Source organism: Mustela nivalis, assembly GCF_964662115.1.
Source record: "Mustela nivalis genome assembly, chromosome: 10".
Classification (NCBI taxonomy): domain Eukaryota; kingdom Metazoa; phylum Chordata; class Mammalia; order Carnivora; family Mustelidae; genus Mustela; species Mustela nivalis.
The window spans coordinates 75,653,428-75,670,189 of NC_139029.1; the positions used below are offsets into that span (position 1 = coordinate 75,653,428).

The 16,762-nt window shown below is 35.9% G+C and overlaps 1 protein-coding gene across 3 annotated transcripts in view; it reads left to right on the top strand.

Moving 5' to 3' along the window:
- Positions 1–16,762, top strand: part of BRDT (bromodomain testis associated) — a 77,528-nt gene that overhangs the window by 17,633 nt on the left and 43,133 nt on the right. For all 3 annotated transcript variants that reach the window (XM_082688674.1, XM_082688676.1, XM_082688675.1), the window contains exons 6-13: positions 7,409–7,581; positions 8,110–8,463; positions 12,196–12,324; positions 13,797–13,985; positions 14,580–14,749; positions 14,826–15,118; positions 15,411–15,524; positions 15,658–15,801. In XM_082688674.1, the coding sequence (XP_082544800.1) occupies positions 7,409–7,581; positions 8,110–8,463; positions 12,196–12,324; positions 13,797–13,985; positions 14,580–14,749; positions 14,826–15,118; positions 15,411–15,524; positions 15,658–15,801 (1,566 nt within the window). The remainder of the gene's footprint in view (positions 1–7,408; positions 7,582–8,109; positions 8,464–12,195; positions 12,325–13,796; positions 13,986–14,579; positions 14,750–14,825; positions 15,119–15,410; positions 15,525–15,657; positions 15,802–16,762) is intronic.

The following is a 16,762-nucleotide window of genomic DNA, read 5'->3' on the forward strand; positions in this document are numbered from 1 at the left end:
TGTTTTGAAAGAAGATTAAAATAAGCCCTTACTAGGTAGATAATGAAAAGATCAGTTTGCTATTTAAATTGTTAAAGCAAAGATTATTGCTGACCTAAAATAGTATCTCTAGCTAGGTAAAAATTACCTTTAGAATGCTTCCCTTAAAAAAAGAAACACTTTTTAATATATTCTTTTTTTTTTTTTTTTTTTTAAGATTTTATTTATTTATTTGACAGACAGAGATCGTAAGTAGGCAGAGAGGCAGGCAGAGAGAGAGGAGGAAGCAGGCTCCCCGCTGAGCAGAGAGCCCGATGCCGGGCTCGATCCCAGGACCCTGGGATCATGACCTGAGCCGAAGGCAGCGGCTTAACCACTGAGCCACCCAGGCGCCCCTTAATATATTCTTAATGTTTAAGTTGTAGCTACTTGTTTCAGATGCTCAAATTACTGTTTTTTTTAAATATTTTATTTATTTATTTGACAGTGAGAGATCACAAGTAGGCAGAGAGGCGGGCAGAGAGAGAGGAAGGGAAGCAGGCTACTGGCTGAGCAGAAAGCCCGATGCGGGGCTTGATCCCAGGACCCTGAGATCATGACCCGAACCAAAGGCAGCAGCTTAACCCACTGAGCCACCCAGGCGCCCCTCAAATTACTGTTAAGAGCTTAAATTTCCCTCAGACAAAAATTCTTTGACTTTTCCTCTCAATATGTATTTGGATGTTTGTCACTTATAATGCATATATTATGGGGTTACAAAGATGTGTAACCACTCTACCTCTCAAGTTCAATTTACATTTTAGTTATAAATAAAACTTAAGGGGCTGCTGGGTGGCTCATTTGGTTGAGTGGCTGACTTTTAATTTGGGCTCCAATCATGCTCTCAAGAGTCCTGGGATTGAGCCCGTGTCAGGGTTTGTGCTTGGTGGAGAGTCTGCCTCAGTTTTTCCTGTCTCCACCCCCTGCTTTTTTGCTCTATCTCTCTCTCTAAAATGAATGGATAGATCTTCAAAAAATAAATGAAACTTTTTAAAAACAATAAGATAATGCATTATAATAAATGTCAGATGATATTACACATAGTACATGCTATGGTTCAAGAAAGTAAGAAGTTGATTCAGGCTGGTAAAGCTGGGTAAGGCTTTAGTGGTGATAGAACTTGAGTTTGGCCTTGAAGGATTGATAGGATTTAGCTTTGGAGTAAAGATCTAGGTTTCCAAATAACTTTCTGGGAATATTCTACTGCCAGTGTCATGGCATTTTTATGCACAGTGGTAGGGAAACTGTCATATAACAGTAGCTAGTCTAAATAATGGCAAAGAAAAACTTTAAATTTAGTACATTAAATTGAATTGGTGTTGATTTATTGATTGATGAAATTAGTTGAGTAACTTTGAGGTGCTACAATACAGTTCTAGTTCTTGGGATTTATCAATAAATGAAACAAACATTTGCCATCTTGGAGTTTACATTCTAGTAGAAAGAGAGGCAAACAACATGAGGGGTTCTGAGTGGGCCTCATTGAGAACTCAAGATATGGACAAAAAAGAACCTTCCAGGAAGAGGGATCAGCTAGAGCAAAGGTCTATAACAGGATCCTTTACTCTTCTGTCACTTTGGGCCATGCCTTTAAGACCTGGATCTTTCCTCTTCATCTTGTCAAGGATTTTATTCTTTCGGTTTTCCTCTTTGTTTTGTACATCATTAATCTCTCCTTTGTAGAGTTAGTCTCATTACTCTATAAATATGCTCTAGTGTCTTATTTTTAAAGTTTATCTTTTACATGTCAATTTCCCACTACTGTCCCATTTTTTTGTTTTTCTCTTATATATTCATGAAATTCACTTCAGTGTAGGTTCTAGCCTCACTGAATCACCAAGAAGATTCTTACCACACTACTTAAGAAGTTCTTGTTATTTGGGATCTCTTACAGATCTTAATGTGGCAAAATTTAAGTAATATTTTTCTATTCTCACTTTACTCCACCTCTATCAGTATTTGCATTAGAAGGCTGTTATCCCTTTTCTTTTTTTTTCATTGATTAAAGAATATACATTTTATTATTCATAAATCCAAAAATAGAATATTTGTTACCTTATTACAGTTTGGAATTTTTTTCTCACCAAATCAAATTTTATTTGGTCAAGGCAGGCACTGGTAAGTAGATATTTATCATAATGGTGGCAATTACTGTGTTCACCCTTTTAAAATTTAAATTCAATTAATTAGCATATGGTATATTATTAGTTTTAGAGGTAGAGTTCAGTGATTGATAGAATACTCGGTGCTCCATTACATCACATGCCTTCCCCAGTGTCCATCATACAGTTACCCCACCGACCCCTACTCCTAGCAACCCTAAATTTGTTTCCTATGATTAGGAGTCTGATGGTTGTCTCCCTCTCCGATTTTGTCTTGTTTTATTTTTTCCTCTCTTCCTCTATGATCCTCTGCATTCTCAAATTCCACATAGGAGTGGAGGTTGTATGATAATTATCTTTCTCTGATTGACTTATTTTGCTTAGCATAATATCCTCTAGTTCCAACCACACTGTTGCAAATTGCAAGATTTCATATATTTTTTTTGGATGGCTGTGTATATTCCATGGCATACGTATTCCACATCTTCTCTAGCCATTCATCTATTGATAGACATCTGGGCTCTTTCCATAGTTTGGCTATTGTGGACATTGCTGCTATTTACATTGGGGTGTAGGTGCCCCTTTGAATTACCACATTTGTATCTTTGGGGTAAATACCCGGTAGTGCAATTACTGATTCATAGGGTAGCTCTATTTTCAACTTTTTGAGGAACTTCCATACTGTTCTTCTAGAGTGGCTGTGCCAGCTTGCATTCCCACCAACAGTGTAGGGGGGTTCCCCATTTTACATATCCTCGCCAACATCTGTCATTTCCTGACTTGTTAATTTTAGCCATTCTGCCTGGTGTGAGGTGGTATCTCATTGTGGGTTTTTTTTTTTAATTTTTTAATTTTTTATAAACATATAATATATTTTTATCCCCAGAGGTACAGGTCTGTGAATCACCAGGTGTACACACTTCACAGCACTCACCAAAGCACATACTCTCCCCAATGTCCATAACCCCACCCCCCTTCTCCCAACCCCCCTCCCCCCAACAACCCTCAGTTTGTTTTGTGAGATTAAGGGTCATTTATGGTTTGTCTCCCTCCCAATCCCATCTTGTTTCATTTATTCTTCTCCTACCCACTTAAGCCCCCATGTTGCATCACCACTTCCTCATATCAGGGAGATCATATGATAGTTGTCTTTCTCCGCTTGACTCATTTCGCTAAGCACGATACGCTCTAGTTCCATCCACGTTGTCGCAAATGGCAAGATTTCATTTCTTTTGATGGCTGCATAGTATTCCATTGTGTATATATACCACATCTTCTTTATCCATTCATCTGTTGATGGACATCTAGGTTCTTTCCATAGTTTGGCTATTGTGGACATTGTTGCATAAACCTTCGGGTGCATGTGCCCCTTTGGATCACTACGTTTGTATCTTTAGGGTAAATACCCAGTAGTGCAATTGCCGGGTCATAGGGCAGTTGTATTTTCAACATTTTGAGGGACCTCAATGCTGCTTTCCAGAGTGGTTGCACCAGCTTGCATTCCCACCAACAGTGTAGGAGGGTTCCCCTTTCTCCGCATCCTCACCAGCATCTGTCATATCCTGACTTGTTAATTTTAGCCTTTCTGTCTCATTGTGGTTTTAATTTGTATTTCCCTGATGCTGAATGATGTTGACATTTTTTCATGTGTCTGTTGGTTATTTGTATATCTTTAGAGAAATGCCTGTTCATGTTTTCTGCCCATTTCTTGATTGGATTATTTTTTGGGTGTTATTTGGGTATAGATTTTTGGATACTAGCCCTTTCTCTGATATGTCATTTATAAATATCTTCTCCCATTCTGTTGGTTGTCTTTGGGTTTGCCATCTGTTTTCTATGCCAAAGATTTTATCTTGATGAAGTCCCAATAGTTCATTTTTGTTTTTGTTTCCCTTGCCTCTGGAGATGTGTCTAGCAAGAAATTGCTGCAGCTGAGATCGAAGAGGTTGCTGCCTCTGTTCTCATCTAGGATTTTGATGGATTCCTATCTCACATTTAGGTCTTTCATCCATTTTGAGTTTACTTTTTGTGTATGGTGTAAGAAATTGGTCCAGTTTCATTCTTCTGCATGTGACTGTCCAATTTTCCCAACTCCATTGGTTGAAGAGACTCTTTTTTCCACTGGACATTCTTTCCTGCTTTGTCAAAGATTAGTTGACCATAGAGTCGAGGGCCATTTCTGGGTTCTCAATTCTGTTCCATTGATCTGTGTTTTTGTGCCAGCATAATACCATCTTGATGATTACAGTTTGTAATAGAGCTTGAAGTCTAGAATTATGATGCCACCAGCTTTGGTTTTCTTTTTTACATTCCTTTGGCTATTCGGGGTCTTTTCTGATTCCATACAAATTTTAGGATATTTGTTCCAGTGCTGTGAAAAATGTTGGTAGTATTTTGATACAGATTGCATTGAATATATAGATCGCTCTACATAGTGTAGACATTTTAACAATACTTGTTCTTCCAATCCATAAGCATGGAAGTTTTTCCCTTTCTTTGTGTCTCCCTCAATTTTCTTTGATGAGTGTTCTATAGTTTCTATAGTTCAGATCCTTTACCTCTTTTGGTTAGATTTATTCCTAAGTATCTTACGATTTTTGGTGCAATTATAAATGGGATTAACTCCTTTATTTTTCTTTCTTCTGTCTCATTGTTAGTGATAGAAATGCAACTGATTTCTGTGTATTGATTTTATATCGTGCCACTTTGCTGAATGCCTGTGTGAGTTCTAACAATTTTGGGGTGCAGTCTTTTTAGTTTTCCACATAGAGTATCATTTCATCTGTGAAGAGTGAGTGTTTGACTGCTTATTTGCTAATTTGGATGTCTTTTATTTGTGTTGGCTGATTGTTGAGGTTAGGACTTCTAGTACTGTGTTGAACAACAGTGGTGATAGTGGACATTCCTGCTGTGTTCCTGACCTTGGGTAAAGAGAACAGTATTTACCATGGGCTCTTTATATATGACTTTTATGGTATTGAGGTATGTTCCCTCTATACCCCCCATCCCTACACTGAGAATAGTTTTAATCGAGAAAGGATGTTGTACTTTGTTAAATGCTTTTTCTCATATTGAGAGGATAGTGTGTTTTTTGTTTTTGTTTTAGATTTTATTTATGTATTTGACAGAGAGATCGATAGCACAAGTAGGCAGAGCAGCAGACAGAGGGATTGGGAGAAGCAGGCTCTCCACTGAGCAGGGAGCCTGATGTGGGGCTTGATCCCAGGACCCTGGGATCATGACCTGAGCCAAAGGCAGATGTTTAACTGACTGAGCCACCCAGGCGCCCAGGATCATGTGGTTCTTGTTCTTTCTTTTGTTAATGTAGTTAGTGTATCACAATTATTGATTGATTTGCAGATTTTGAAACACCCTTGCAGCCCGTGAATAAATCCCATTTGGTCAAGGTGAATAATCCTTGTAATGTACTCTTCCTTGAAATGCCTTTATTCTTGGTGCACACTCTAATTTTGTGAGTTTACTTCCCACTTCCTCTTAGCATTATACTTTTCTATTAAACCTCTAAAATATTGGAGGTTTTTTTTCAAGGCTTGATATTAGATAATTCTTTTTCTAAATTCCATCTGTGTGCTGTTAATTTCCAAATTATATCTCTAATACAGCCACTGAACAGTTCCACTTAGATGTCTTATACAGATATTAACATTAACTGGCTCACAGTTAAACACTGATGTTCCTCAGATTATTCTGTGTAGCTGAAATGGTACTAATACACAGTTATTCAAGCTAGAATAGTAGAAGTTGTCCTTTATTCCTTCCTTTTTCTCTCACTCTTTTTCACATTCTGTTCATTAATAAGTCATTTGTATTCAACCCTCAGTTTGTTTTTGCAATTATCCTTGTTCACGCTACCATTGTCTTATTCCCTGTGATCCTGATTCTTCTATGTGGTCTATTGTCTACATAATAACAAAGGCGGTATTTTAAAAATAAACTAGAATACATCATTAGCCTGCATAAAGCCTCTCTTTAGTTTCTCATGTTAAAATGAAGTCTGAATTCCTACTGTGGCCCTTTGTGATCTGGTATTTGCCAATTCTCCATTCTCATCTTGAGCAGCTTTCTCCTCAGTCACTGAAGTTTTCCCTACTGATTGTCTTCAAATACATTTTTACTGCCATCCCATTCTCTGACTGGTTATTTCTTAAATTCACAGTAAAATCTTAATTGGTTCCTCTTCAGAGAGGCCTGCTGGCTTATCTTCTTCATAGTAGGTCTCTGTCTTAATTTAGTCAGCACCCCATTTATTTCCATTTTGGCGCTCAACATCACTTGTAATCAATTTGATTTTTTTTTTTTTTTTCTGTTTCTTACATTAGAGAATGTGCTCACCAAGGACAGAAACTGTGTCTGTCTTGTTCATTGTTGTGCCCTAGCACCTAGAAAGGTGGCGATACATAGTGGCATGCAATATATGTTCATGGGGTCCTTTTAAGTTCTAAATACTGTATTACGTCCAAGATATATTGTAGAGATTGAAACAAAGTTCCCTTCCCCTCACAGAGCTTTTTGTTCTAGTTCACAAATTTGGTAAAATTTAGTAAATGTACGTATTCCTCATTATACTTAGCTGTTTAGCTCCTGAGCTCAAAGAGCCACAGTTGGGATATCAAAAGATATGAGGTTATCTCAGTTTATTTGGTTCCTAAGTTTTAATTTGTGGATAATGAGAACTCAGAGATTGAGGAATACAAGTCCTGGCTTAAAATATATTCTAACCTTTTTGGTTCCTGAGTTTGTTAAGAATTCGAAGAGTCAAGGATACCTATATGTTGTACATCAAATGTGATAATATCAGGGAAAAAGTAAGAATAAGAGAACAAGAAAGTAGTGGGGTTCAGAAGAGAGTTGTTTTACATAGGATGGCCTAAGAATGTAACATTTCCGTAAAGACATAAAGGGAATTTGGAATGAGCCAAGAGGCTATCTCCTTCCGGGCAGAGAGAATAGTTTGCTTATGCTTACCAGATTTGAGGCTTTGTGGCAGACCAGTAGGCTGAAGTGATAGGAAGTGAGGTTGGGAGGGGGGAGTGCATGTAGGTAGAGAGATCATGCGGGTCCTTACAAAGCATTGTAGGTTTGAGGTCTCCAATATTATATCTAAATTGCTCTGACAGGTGTTAGCAAGTATGTGGGGGAGAGTTTCAAAGGGGAATTGGGAGTGTATTGTGTTTATATTGCTAAAAAGCTGAACTACATGAATTAGAATACAAAGAAAAATAGTTTATGTTTTACTCACATATTGACTCTTGTTCACACTTTACTAGGCATTCAACATAATGTGACAGTTCCTTCTGTTAAAGAAAAACAATCCCCCACAGCACTAGAACAAGTATTTAAGCCACAAGTGATTCCCTCTGTATTTCCTGAGACATCAGTTTCTCCTTCAAACATGGCACAAGGTACTCCATTCAACCCGACCTCACAAACAGTGGCCCAAGTAAGTTCACTATAGCTTTAAAATGTTTCCATGTAAGGAGTTGTGATGACTAAACCTTTTAAGTTGATGTGAAAATCTGTCTTCAGCTTACTGCAGCCAGTTTTTTTGTCTGTTTACATTTTATAACAAGAGACCTAGGATGTGAACCAAATTTTAGAGATTTCTTGTAGGATTTGTACTGGTTTACTATATTTTTAGTGTTACTATCAGTTGCCCACTTATCCATTCTGTGTGTTATGTAATTTCTTTTGGGTTGATAATTTAAAATTGTATACCATAGCTGATTTCAGGTATTCAGAAACTTGTTTTTTGTATAACCATGACTTATTTTTCCATATGTCTTTCATTTAGGTTTACACAAGACAGTTCTTTGAATATTAGGAAGAAAATACTTGAACTATTTCCTTATAAAAGAGAAATTAAGCTTCACTAATATTTAACATAGGGAAGACTTGGTGCTCTTAAGTTTGAAAACTTGCTCTGAATGCCCACTTAATTGTAATTTTTGTTGTTGTTGAACTGTTCCAGGTTACAAGGGGTGTGAAGAGGAAAGCAGATACCACAACTCCTACAGCTTCAGTAGTTAAAGCAAGTGGTGAATCTTCCCCAACACTTGCAGAAAAGAAATCATTGAAAATGCCACCTATAAAAGAGAATGTGCTGAAGACTGTTTTGCCAGATTCTCAGCAACAGTGTAAAGTTGTAAAGAATGTTAAAGTGACCGAACAGTTAAGGCACTGTAGTGAGATTCTTAAAGAAATGCTTGCAAAGAAACACTTGTCCTATGCATGGCCCTTTTATAACCCTGTTGATGTTAATGCTTTGGGGCTCCACAACTACTATGATATTGTGAAAAATCCAATGGATCTTGGAACTATTAAGGTAAATGTTGTTTTAGTAGAAGAAACTTTTCTTGATCATAAAAGTACTCTTGTTCAGTGTAAAAAATTGTTTTAATTCAGGAAAATATCATTAATTAAAATCATTAGTAGGTCATATCACCTGGAATGAATCATGGGAAAAATTTTAAACATCTTTCTTTTTCTTCTGTTTTATTCTATTGTTCTTGCCACAATGTTTGAGTTGCAGTATGTAATATTACTCTGTACCCTGAATTTTCACATACTGTGTTGTAGACATTTTCTCATTATATATTCAAGGTTATATTTTTAATAATTGCATGATTCTGATGTAATTTGGGGGAGGGGAATAAGGCACTGATATAGTTTCCAATCCCTCTCTGCATTTTTGGGGGCGATGTCTACTGCCTTTGTCAGGTTTTTTTAATTACTATTTTTTAAAATTTGATTTTTAAGTAAAGTCTACCCCCAGCATGGGGCACAAACTCATGAACCCAAGATGAAGAGTTACATGCTTTACCAACTGAATCAGCCAGGCACCCCTTAATTTTTAATTGAGGTATAGTTGACATACAATTTTATATTACTAAGGTGTACAGCACAATGATTTGACAGTTCTATACTTTATTTAGTACTCACCATGAAAGTGTAGTTACCATCCATTACCATAACAATGTTATTACAATATTGTTGATTATATTCCCTATTCTATACTATTCATCCCCATGGCTTATTTTGTGAGTAGAAGTTTTGTACCTCTTAATCCCCTTTGCCTATTTCATTCATCCCCTTTCCACCTTGCAATCATCAGTTTGTTCTCAGTACTTATGAGACTGTTTCTGTATATGTGTGTCTTGCTTTGTTTTTTAGATTCCACATACAAGTGTGATGATAATGGTATTTGTCTTCCTCTGTCTTATTTCACTTAGCATAAATATCCTCTGGGTCAGTCCACATTGTTGCAGATAACAAGATCTTATACCATTTTTTATGGCTGAGTAATATTGTGTGTGTCTGTGTGTCTGTGTGTGTGTGTGTGTGTGTGTGTGTGTGTGTGATCTTCTTTATCCATTCATCTGTTGTCTCTGAAGTTGCTTCAATACCTTGGCTATTTTAAATAATACTGCAATAAACAGAGGTACATATATATATTTTTTGAATTAGTGTTTTTGTTTTCTTAAATGAATTACTTATATATCTTGGATATTAACCCCATATCAGGTACATAATTCACATATCTCTTCTGTTCAGTTGTTTGCCTTTTTGTTTTATGATATTCTTCACTGTGCAAAAGCTTTTTTGTCTGATAGACTTTATTTTTGCTTTTGTTTCCCTGGCCTGAGTAGACATCCAGAAAAATGTTACTAAAACTAAAAATGTTACCCATGTTCAAGAGATTACTACTTATATTTTCTTCTAGTTTTATGGCTTTTATGTTTTATTTAGGTCTTTAATCCATTTTGAATTTATTTTTATGTATAGTATAGGAAGGTGGTTCAGTTTTCATTCTTCTGCACTTAACTCTAGTTTTTGCAGCAACATTTGAAGAGACTTGTCTGTTCTCCATTGTATATTCTTGCCTCCTTTGTCAGAGGTTAATTGACCATATAAGTGTTGGTTTATTTCTTTCTGTCCTGTTCTGCTGATATGTGAGTCTGGTTTTGTGCCAGTACCTCCCTGTTTTGATTACTGTAGATTTGTAATATATCTTGAAATCTGGGATTGCAATACCTCTAGTTAAGTTTTTCTTTTTAAATTTTTAAATTTTTTTATAAACATACAGTGTATTATTATCCCCAAATCTAGTTATGTTCTTAAGGTTGCTTTGGCAATTCACGCTCTTTGTGGTTCCTTAAAATTTTTAGGATTATTTATTCTAGGTCTGTGAGTACTTCTGTTGGCATTTTCATAGGGATTGCATGAAATCTGTAGATTGCTTTGGGTGGTATGACATTTTAACTATTCTTCCAGTTCATAAGCATAGTTTATCTTTCCATTTATGTCTTCACTTTCTTTCATGAGTGTCTTATAATTTTCAGAGTACAGGTCTTGTACCCTTTGGTTAGATTCATTTCTAGGTTTGTTTGTGTTTTTGCTCTTTGATGCAATTATAAATGGGATTTTTTTCTTAATTATTTTTTCTACTACTTTCTTATTAGTATGTAGATGTGGCATATTTCTACATATTAATTTCACATCCTGCAACTTTGAATTTATTTATTCTAACAGCTGTTTGGTAGAGTTTTTTGGTTTTTCTATATACAGTGTCATCTCATCTATAAATAGTGACAGTTTTACTTTTCCCCACACCTTTGGGTGCCTTTTACTTATTTTTCTTGTCTGATTGCTGCAGCTAGGATTTTTAGTACTATGTTGAGTAAAAGTGATGAGAGTAGACATCCCTGGTCTTGGTCTTAGAAGAAAAGCTTTCAGTTTTTCACCATTGAATATTGTATTAGCTGTGGTTTTTCATATATGGCCTTTATTATATTGAGGTATGTTTGATTTAAACCCACACTGTTGAGAGTTTTATCATGAACAGATTTGAGTTTTGTCATATTTTTCTACATTTATTGAGATGAACATATGGCTTTTACCCTTCATTTTATTCATGTATTATATCCCATTGATTGATTTGTAGATATTGAATCATCCTTGCATTCCTGGGATAAATCCCACTTGTTTATAATGGAAGAGTTTTGCTAATATTTTGTGAGGATTTTTGCATCTATGTTCATCAGGGGTATTGGCCTGTAATTTATTTTTAATAGTGTCTTTATTGTTTTATCATCAGGGTGATGCTGGCCTCATAGAAGGAATTTGGAACTTTTTATTCCATTTCTATTTTTTTGAATAGTTTGAGGAAGTTAGGTGTTAACTCTTTAAATGTTTGGTAATATTCCCTTGTGAAGCCATGTGGTCCCAACTTCTGTTTCTTGGGAGTCTTTGATTACTGATTCAATTCCATTATGAGTAATTGGTCTGTTCAGATTTTCTATTTCATCATGACTTAGTCTCAGAAGATTGTGTGTTTCCGGGAATTTATCCATTTCTTCTAGGTTATCTTAATTTGTTCTCCTTTTTTTGTTTTTTTTTTTTTTGTAATAGTCTCTTATCCTTTGTATTTCTATGGATTGGTTGTTTCTTCTCTTTCATTTCTGAGTCCTCTTTTTTTGATGTGTCTGGGTAAAGGTTTATCAGTTTTGTCTTATTTTTTCAAAGGATTGGCTCTTACTTTCATTTGTCTTTTTTGTTGTTTTTTTAGTCTCTTCATTTCTGTTCTGATGTTAGTATTTCTTTCCTTTTACCAATTTTGTTCATTTTAAATGTCTTTTCATTTTGAGGAAATTTTTAATAAAAATCTTTCATTTAAATGTTCAAGGTTGGTTTGAGGAATTTATCTTTTCATTGCTTTTTTAGGATCATATTTGTCTAAGATTGTCTAGAAATGCACTATTTTCCTGCTTTTGTGATTATGTTCGTCTTCTTTTCTTTTTTTTTTTAATACTTGGAATAGCAATCTTCCTTACCTCTATTTGTCAAAATGCATTGGATATTCTCAAGGTCAAAAAGACAAAGCAAATACAGCAGGATTTTAACATTTGTCAAATTTGGAGGGTGGGTGTCTGTTGTGGGTATTACCTGTGTTGTTCTGTATGTTTCAACTATTTCATAATATAAATAATTAATGTAAACGCTCAAATGATTATTGGACTGTGTTGTTTATGAATCCTGTAATTTTTCCTTAATTTAGGGGAAAATGGACAACCAAGAATATAAAGATGCATATGAATTTGCTGCAGATGTTAGATTAATGTTCATGAATTGCTACAGATACAATCCTCCAGATCATGAAGTAGTAACAATGGCAAGAATGCTCCAGGTAAGTTGATGGGTGTGCTCTGAAAGTGAGTTTTCTCTGAACATAGTTTGGAAATTTTATTTTATTTCTTTAAAAGATTTTATTTACTTGAGAAAGCAAAAGTGAGAGAGATCACAGAAGGAGAGGGAGAAGCAGACCCTCTACCAAGTAGAGAGCTCGATGCAGGGCTTGATCCCGGGACCCTGAGATCATGACCTGAGCTGAAGGCAGACACTTTAACTGACTGAGCCACCCAGGTGCCCCTCGTTTAGAAATTTAAGAGAACCATAAGTCAATAAAAGAATGCCCCACTTCCCAAATATAAAGCACAATTTATTAAGTAAATTGACTCTTAAAATGGGGTTGTTTTTTAAGGTGTAGTACCCATTAGTAATAAATCTTTTAAGGAGACTGCATTATACATAGAGGATATGGGGCAAATATTAGTGAAGAGGGGATGGTAGATAGCTTGAGATAGGATTGACTAGAACCCATGTTCCCCTGAAGGTAAAGCTCTAGGACTTTGGGTGGAATGCAGTGGAGTTGGAGTTAGTGGAATGATGAATCAACCATAGGACAGGAGCTCCTTGAAAGAAGGTCCTCTCTACAGCTTAAGAGGTCTATCTTATGTAGTGAAAAAAGTACCATCTGTACCCCAATGTTTATAGCAGCAATGGCCATGGTCGCCAAACTGTGGAAAGAACCAAGATGCCCTTTAATGGACGAATAGATAAGGAAGATGTGGTCCATATACACTATGGAGTATTATGCCTCCGTCAGAAAGGATGAGTACCCAACTTTTGTAGCAACATGGATGGGACTGGAAGAGATTATGCTGAGTGAAATAAGTCAAGCAGAGAGAGTCAATTATCACATGGTTTCACTTATTTGTGGAGCATAACAAATAGCATGGAGGACATGGGGAGTTAGAGAGAAGAAGGGAGTTGGGGGAAATTGGAAGAGGAGGTGAACCAGGAGAGACTGTGGACTCTGAAAAACAATCTGAGGTGTTTGAAGTGGTGGGGGGTGGGGGTGGGAGGTTGGGGGAACCAGGTGGTGGGTATTAGAGAGGGCACGGATTGCATGGAGCACTGGGTGTGGTGCAAAAATAATGAATACTGTTAGGCTGAAAATAAATAAAAAATTTAAAAAAGATGTCTATCTTATATGGGAGAGAGGAGAAAAGTTTTAAGGTTGGCAGGCAAGGAAGCATGAGTCTTATGTTACTTCTTTGGCAAACTGCCCCCCCCCCCGAACGTTTTACAGAGATAAAATGGAAATATAACACTGTATACATTTAAAGTATATAATAGAATGATTTGATGTATATACTATGCAATGATTATTCGAGGGAAAAATAGAATTATCATCAAAATACGACATTTGCTGAAGGGTGTTACTGCTGTATTACATTGGAAATACAGAAAATATAGTCTAAATATAGTGTAATTATAAGTATAAATATAAAAATATAGTTTAATTTTTTATTATAGGATGTTTTTGAAATGCATTTTGCAAAAATCCCAGATGAACCTGTGGGGAGTATGCCTGTCTGCTACATAAGAACAGACACCACAAAAATCCTTGGTAGAGAAAGCAGTAGTGAAGCTTCATCTGAAGGTAACTCTTCTGGGGATTCTGAAGATGAACGAGTTCAGCGTCTTGCAAAGCTTCAGGAGCAGGTAGTTGATTGTATTGATGAAAGTTTTTGTATTTTTATGAGCTGTTGTTGCAGATCTATTATAACATCTTTTTTGTAGATTAAAAGCTGTTACATTTAGATCACTTAGGAGCTATGACTATTTATTTCCTGCCACGTTTGTAATGTTTAGTAGTTTTACACAAAGATCTATGTATCTTAAAATTCTGTTACCTTTCTAACCACAAGGAATTTATACTCATTGAAATAATTTACAGTACATAATCCAAGATATTTGATGGATTAGTTTTTGTTCAGTATTGCTACCTTTTGTGATACAATGTTAACCTCCTAGCTCAAGCCTGAAAGAAAACAAAGTTGAGATTACCTAGAAATGTTCATTTTCATGGTCTGTTTTTAGTTGAATATCTTAGTTTATGGGTTGAGCACGGAAAATAGTATTTCTGATTTAATGTATGCCCTTCAAAATGATGAATTTGTGGAATGAAATTAGAGCTTGAAGGAAATCTAGTATGAAATGAATTTCAAAAGGATAGGGTTGACTTTTGAGTGCCTTCATTTTTTTTCCTAATGTGTTTAGAGCCATGAATGTTGAAAGAATTTTTTTCTTTATTAGCTGAAAGCTGTTCATCAACAGCTACAGGTTCTCTCCCAAGTACCTTTCCGCAAGCTAAAGAAAAGGAATAAGTCTAAAAGGGAAAAGAAGAAAGAAAAGGCTAATAACAGAGATGAAAATCCAAGAAAAAAGTTTAATCAAGTGAAATTAAAGGAGAAGTCCAAAAGCAAGTAAGTATCTTTTATAATGCCTTATTCATATAGTAGTATTATTTAACATATTTGACTAAATTTAGTTTTTGTTTAGTCAGCCAAAGAAGAGGAAACAACAGGTGTTTGCTCTGAAACCTGAAGATGAGGATAATGCTAAGCCTATGAACTATGATGAGAAAAGGCAGTTAAGCTTGGATATAAACAAACTCCCTGGAGATAAACTTGGGCGAGTAGTTCACATAATACAATCAAGAGAGCCTTCTCTAAGAAATTCCAACCCTGATGAGATAGAGATAGACTTTGAAACACTGAAAGCATCAACACTGAGAGAACTGGAAAAGTACGTTGCGGCATGTCTAAGAAGAAAAAGACTGATAAAACCTCAGGGTATGTATTTCTATCAGTAGAAAGCCGACTGGTATTTGTGTTAGTTTTTTTTTTTTTAATTTTATTTATTTGACAGAGAGAGATCACAAGTAGGCAGAGAGGTAGGCAGAGAGAGAGAGAGAGAGAGAGAGGAGGAAGCAGGCTCCCTGCTGAGCAGAAAGCCTGATGGGGGACTCGATCCCAGGACCCTGAGATCATGACCTGAGTGAAGGCAGCGGCTTAACCCACTGAGCCACCCAGGCACCCTGTGTTAGTTTTTGATAAGACGGTTTTTCCCTCTTAAATCACATAGGTAAGAAAATAACGAAGTCCAAAGAAGAATTTCATTCACAGAAAAAACAGGAGTTGGAAAAGCGGTTACTAGATGTCAACAATCAGTTAAATTCAAGAAAATGTCAAGCAAAACGTAGGTGGCAGTTTTTTATGTATTTGTTTTTAAAAAGGGAACAGGTTTCTTTTTTCCTTTTTTTTTTTTTTTCCAAGTGTTCGTGTAATTATTTGATTCTGCTGGCATTGTAATGTGTTTCCCTGTTTTGTAGCTGAGAAAACCCAGTCATCCAAGGCTGTTGGAAGCGGTTCCCGATTGAGTGAAAGCAGCAGCAGCAGCACTAGCAGCTCATCGGAGACTGAAAGCAGCAGCAGTGATTCAAGCTCCTCGGGCAGCAGCAGTGATTCCGAATCAGGTTAGCTGTCCCCTTAAGTGTACCTCTGTTTGTGGGAACATCCGTTTCTTGTATTATTGAGACTTATATTTTTAAGAAATGTTTGTCATTTACCCAGAACCTATGGTTTGGATGCCACAGTTATTATTTAATTACATGTTGACATTCTTGCTATTTTCTTTAAAAGAGATACTGTGTAAAAAGGAAACTTCATATTATTTGTATAAGACTTACAGGTTTGTAATGTTGAAAAGAAATTTACTAAAGGTGGGAGATAGTTTCTTAGTATGTAATACCACATCTTAATTCGAGAAAATAACAAATAATAAAATTCCGATCTTCACTTCTTTTTATAAAATAAAGGCTTATTTGAGGACATCTTTCACTTTACTCTGCGTGATATATCAGACCACTCAAATGTTGCACAGTATGTCCTGTTGTGACAGTATATTCTAAATTGAATAAGCACTTTGGATTGTCATCCCAGAAAATGTTTAAAGCAGAATTTTATTCACTTTTGCATTTTCACTAATAGATATTCCATTTATAGAAAAACGTATTTCAAATTGAGATTTTCAGTTATGCTAAAGTATCATATTACCCTGGTAGTTTCTCATCAACTGTATCAAGCTTAATTCAGTCATGTTTTCTTTGTGCTCTTTCATTGATGGTTGTGTAGTTGAGAAGTAATCACTGCCCCAAGAATACTGACTTGGCAGGGGCATCCCATTATTGTCCACCGATAGGTACATTCAGAATATAGGGCACTTTTGCGCCTAAAATTTTGCTTTATTTTAAATGAGTTTTGTTTTATTTGTCATGAGATTTAGTTCGCTTTTTAAAAAAATATCCTCCACACAATAGTGTCACATCAGGGATTCTTAACCATTTGTAAGAATGTCCCTCTTATTTCAGTCTGGTAGTAAGGGTCTGCTGGCTTGCAGTACATTCTGTTTCATTTTTGGTTTGTTTTAGTTTGCAT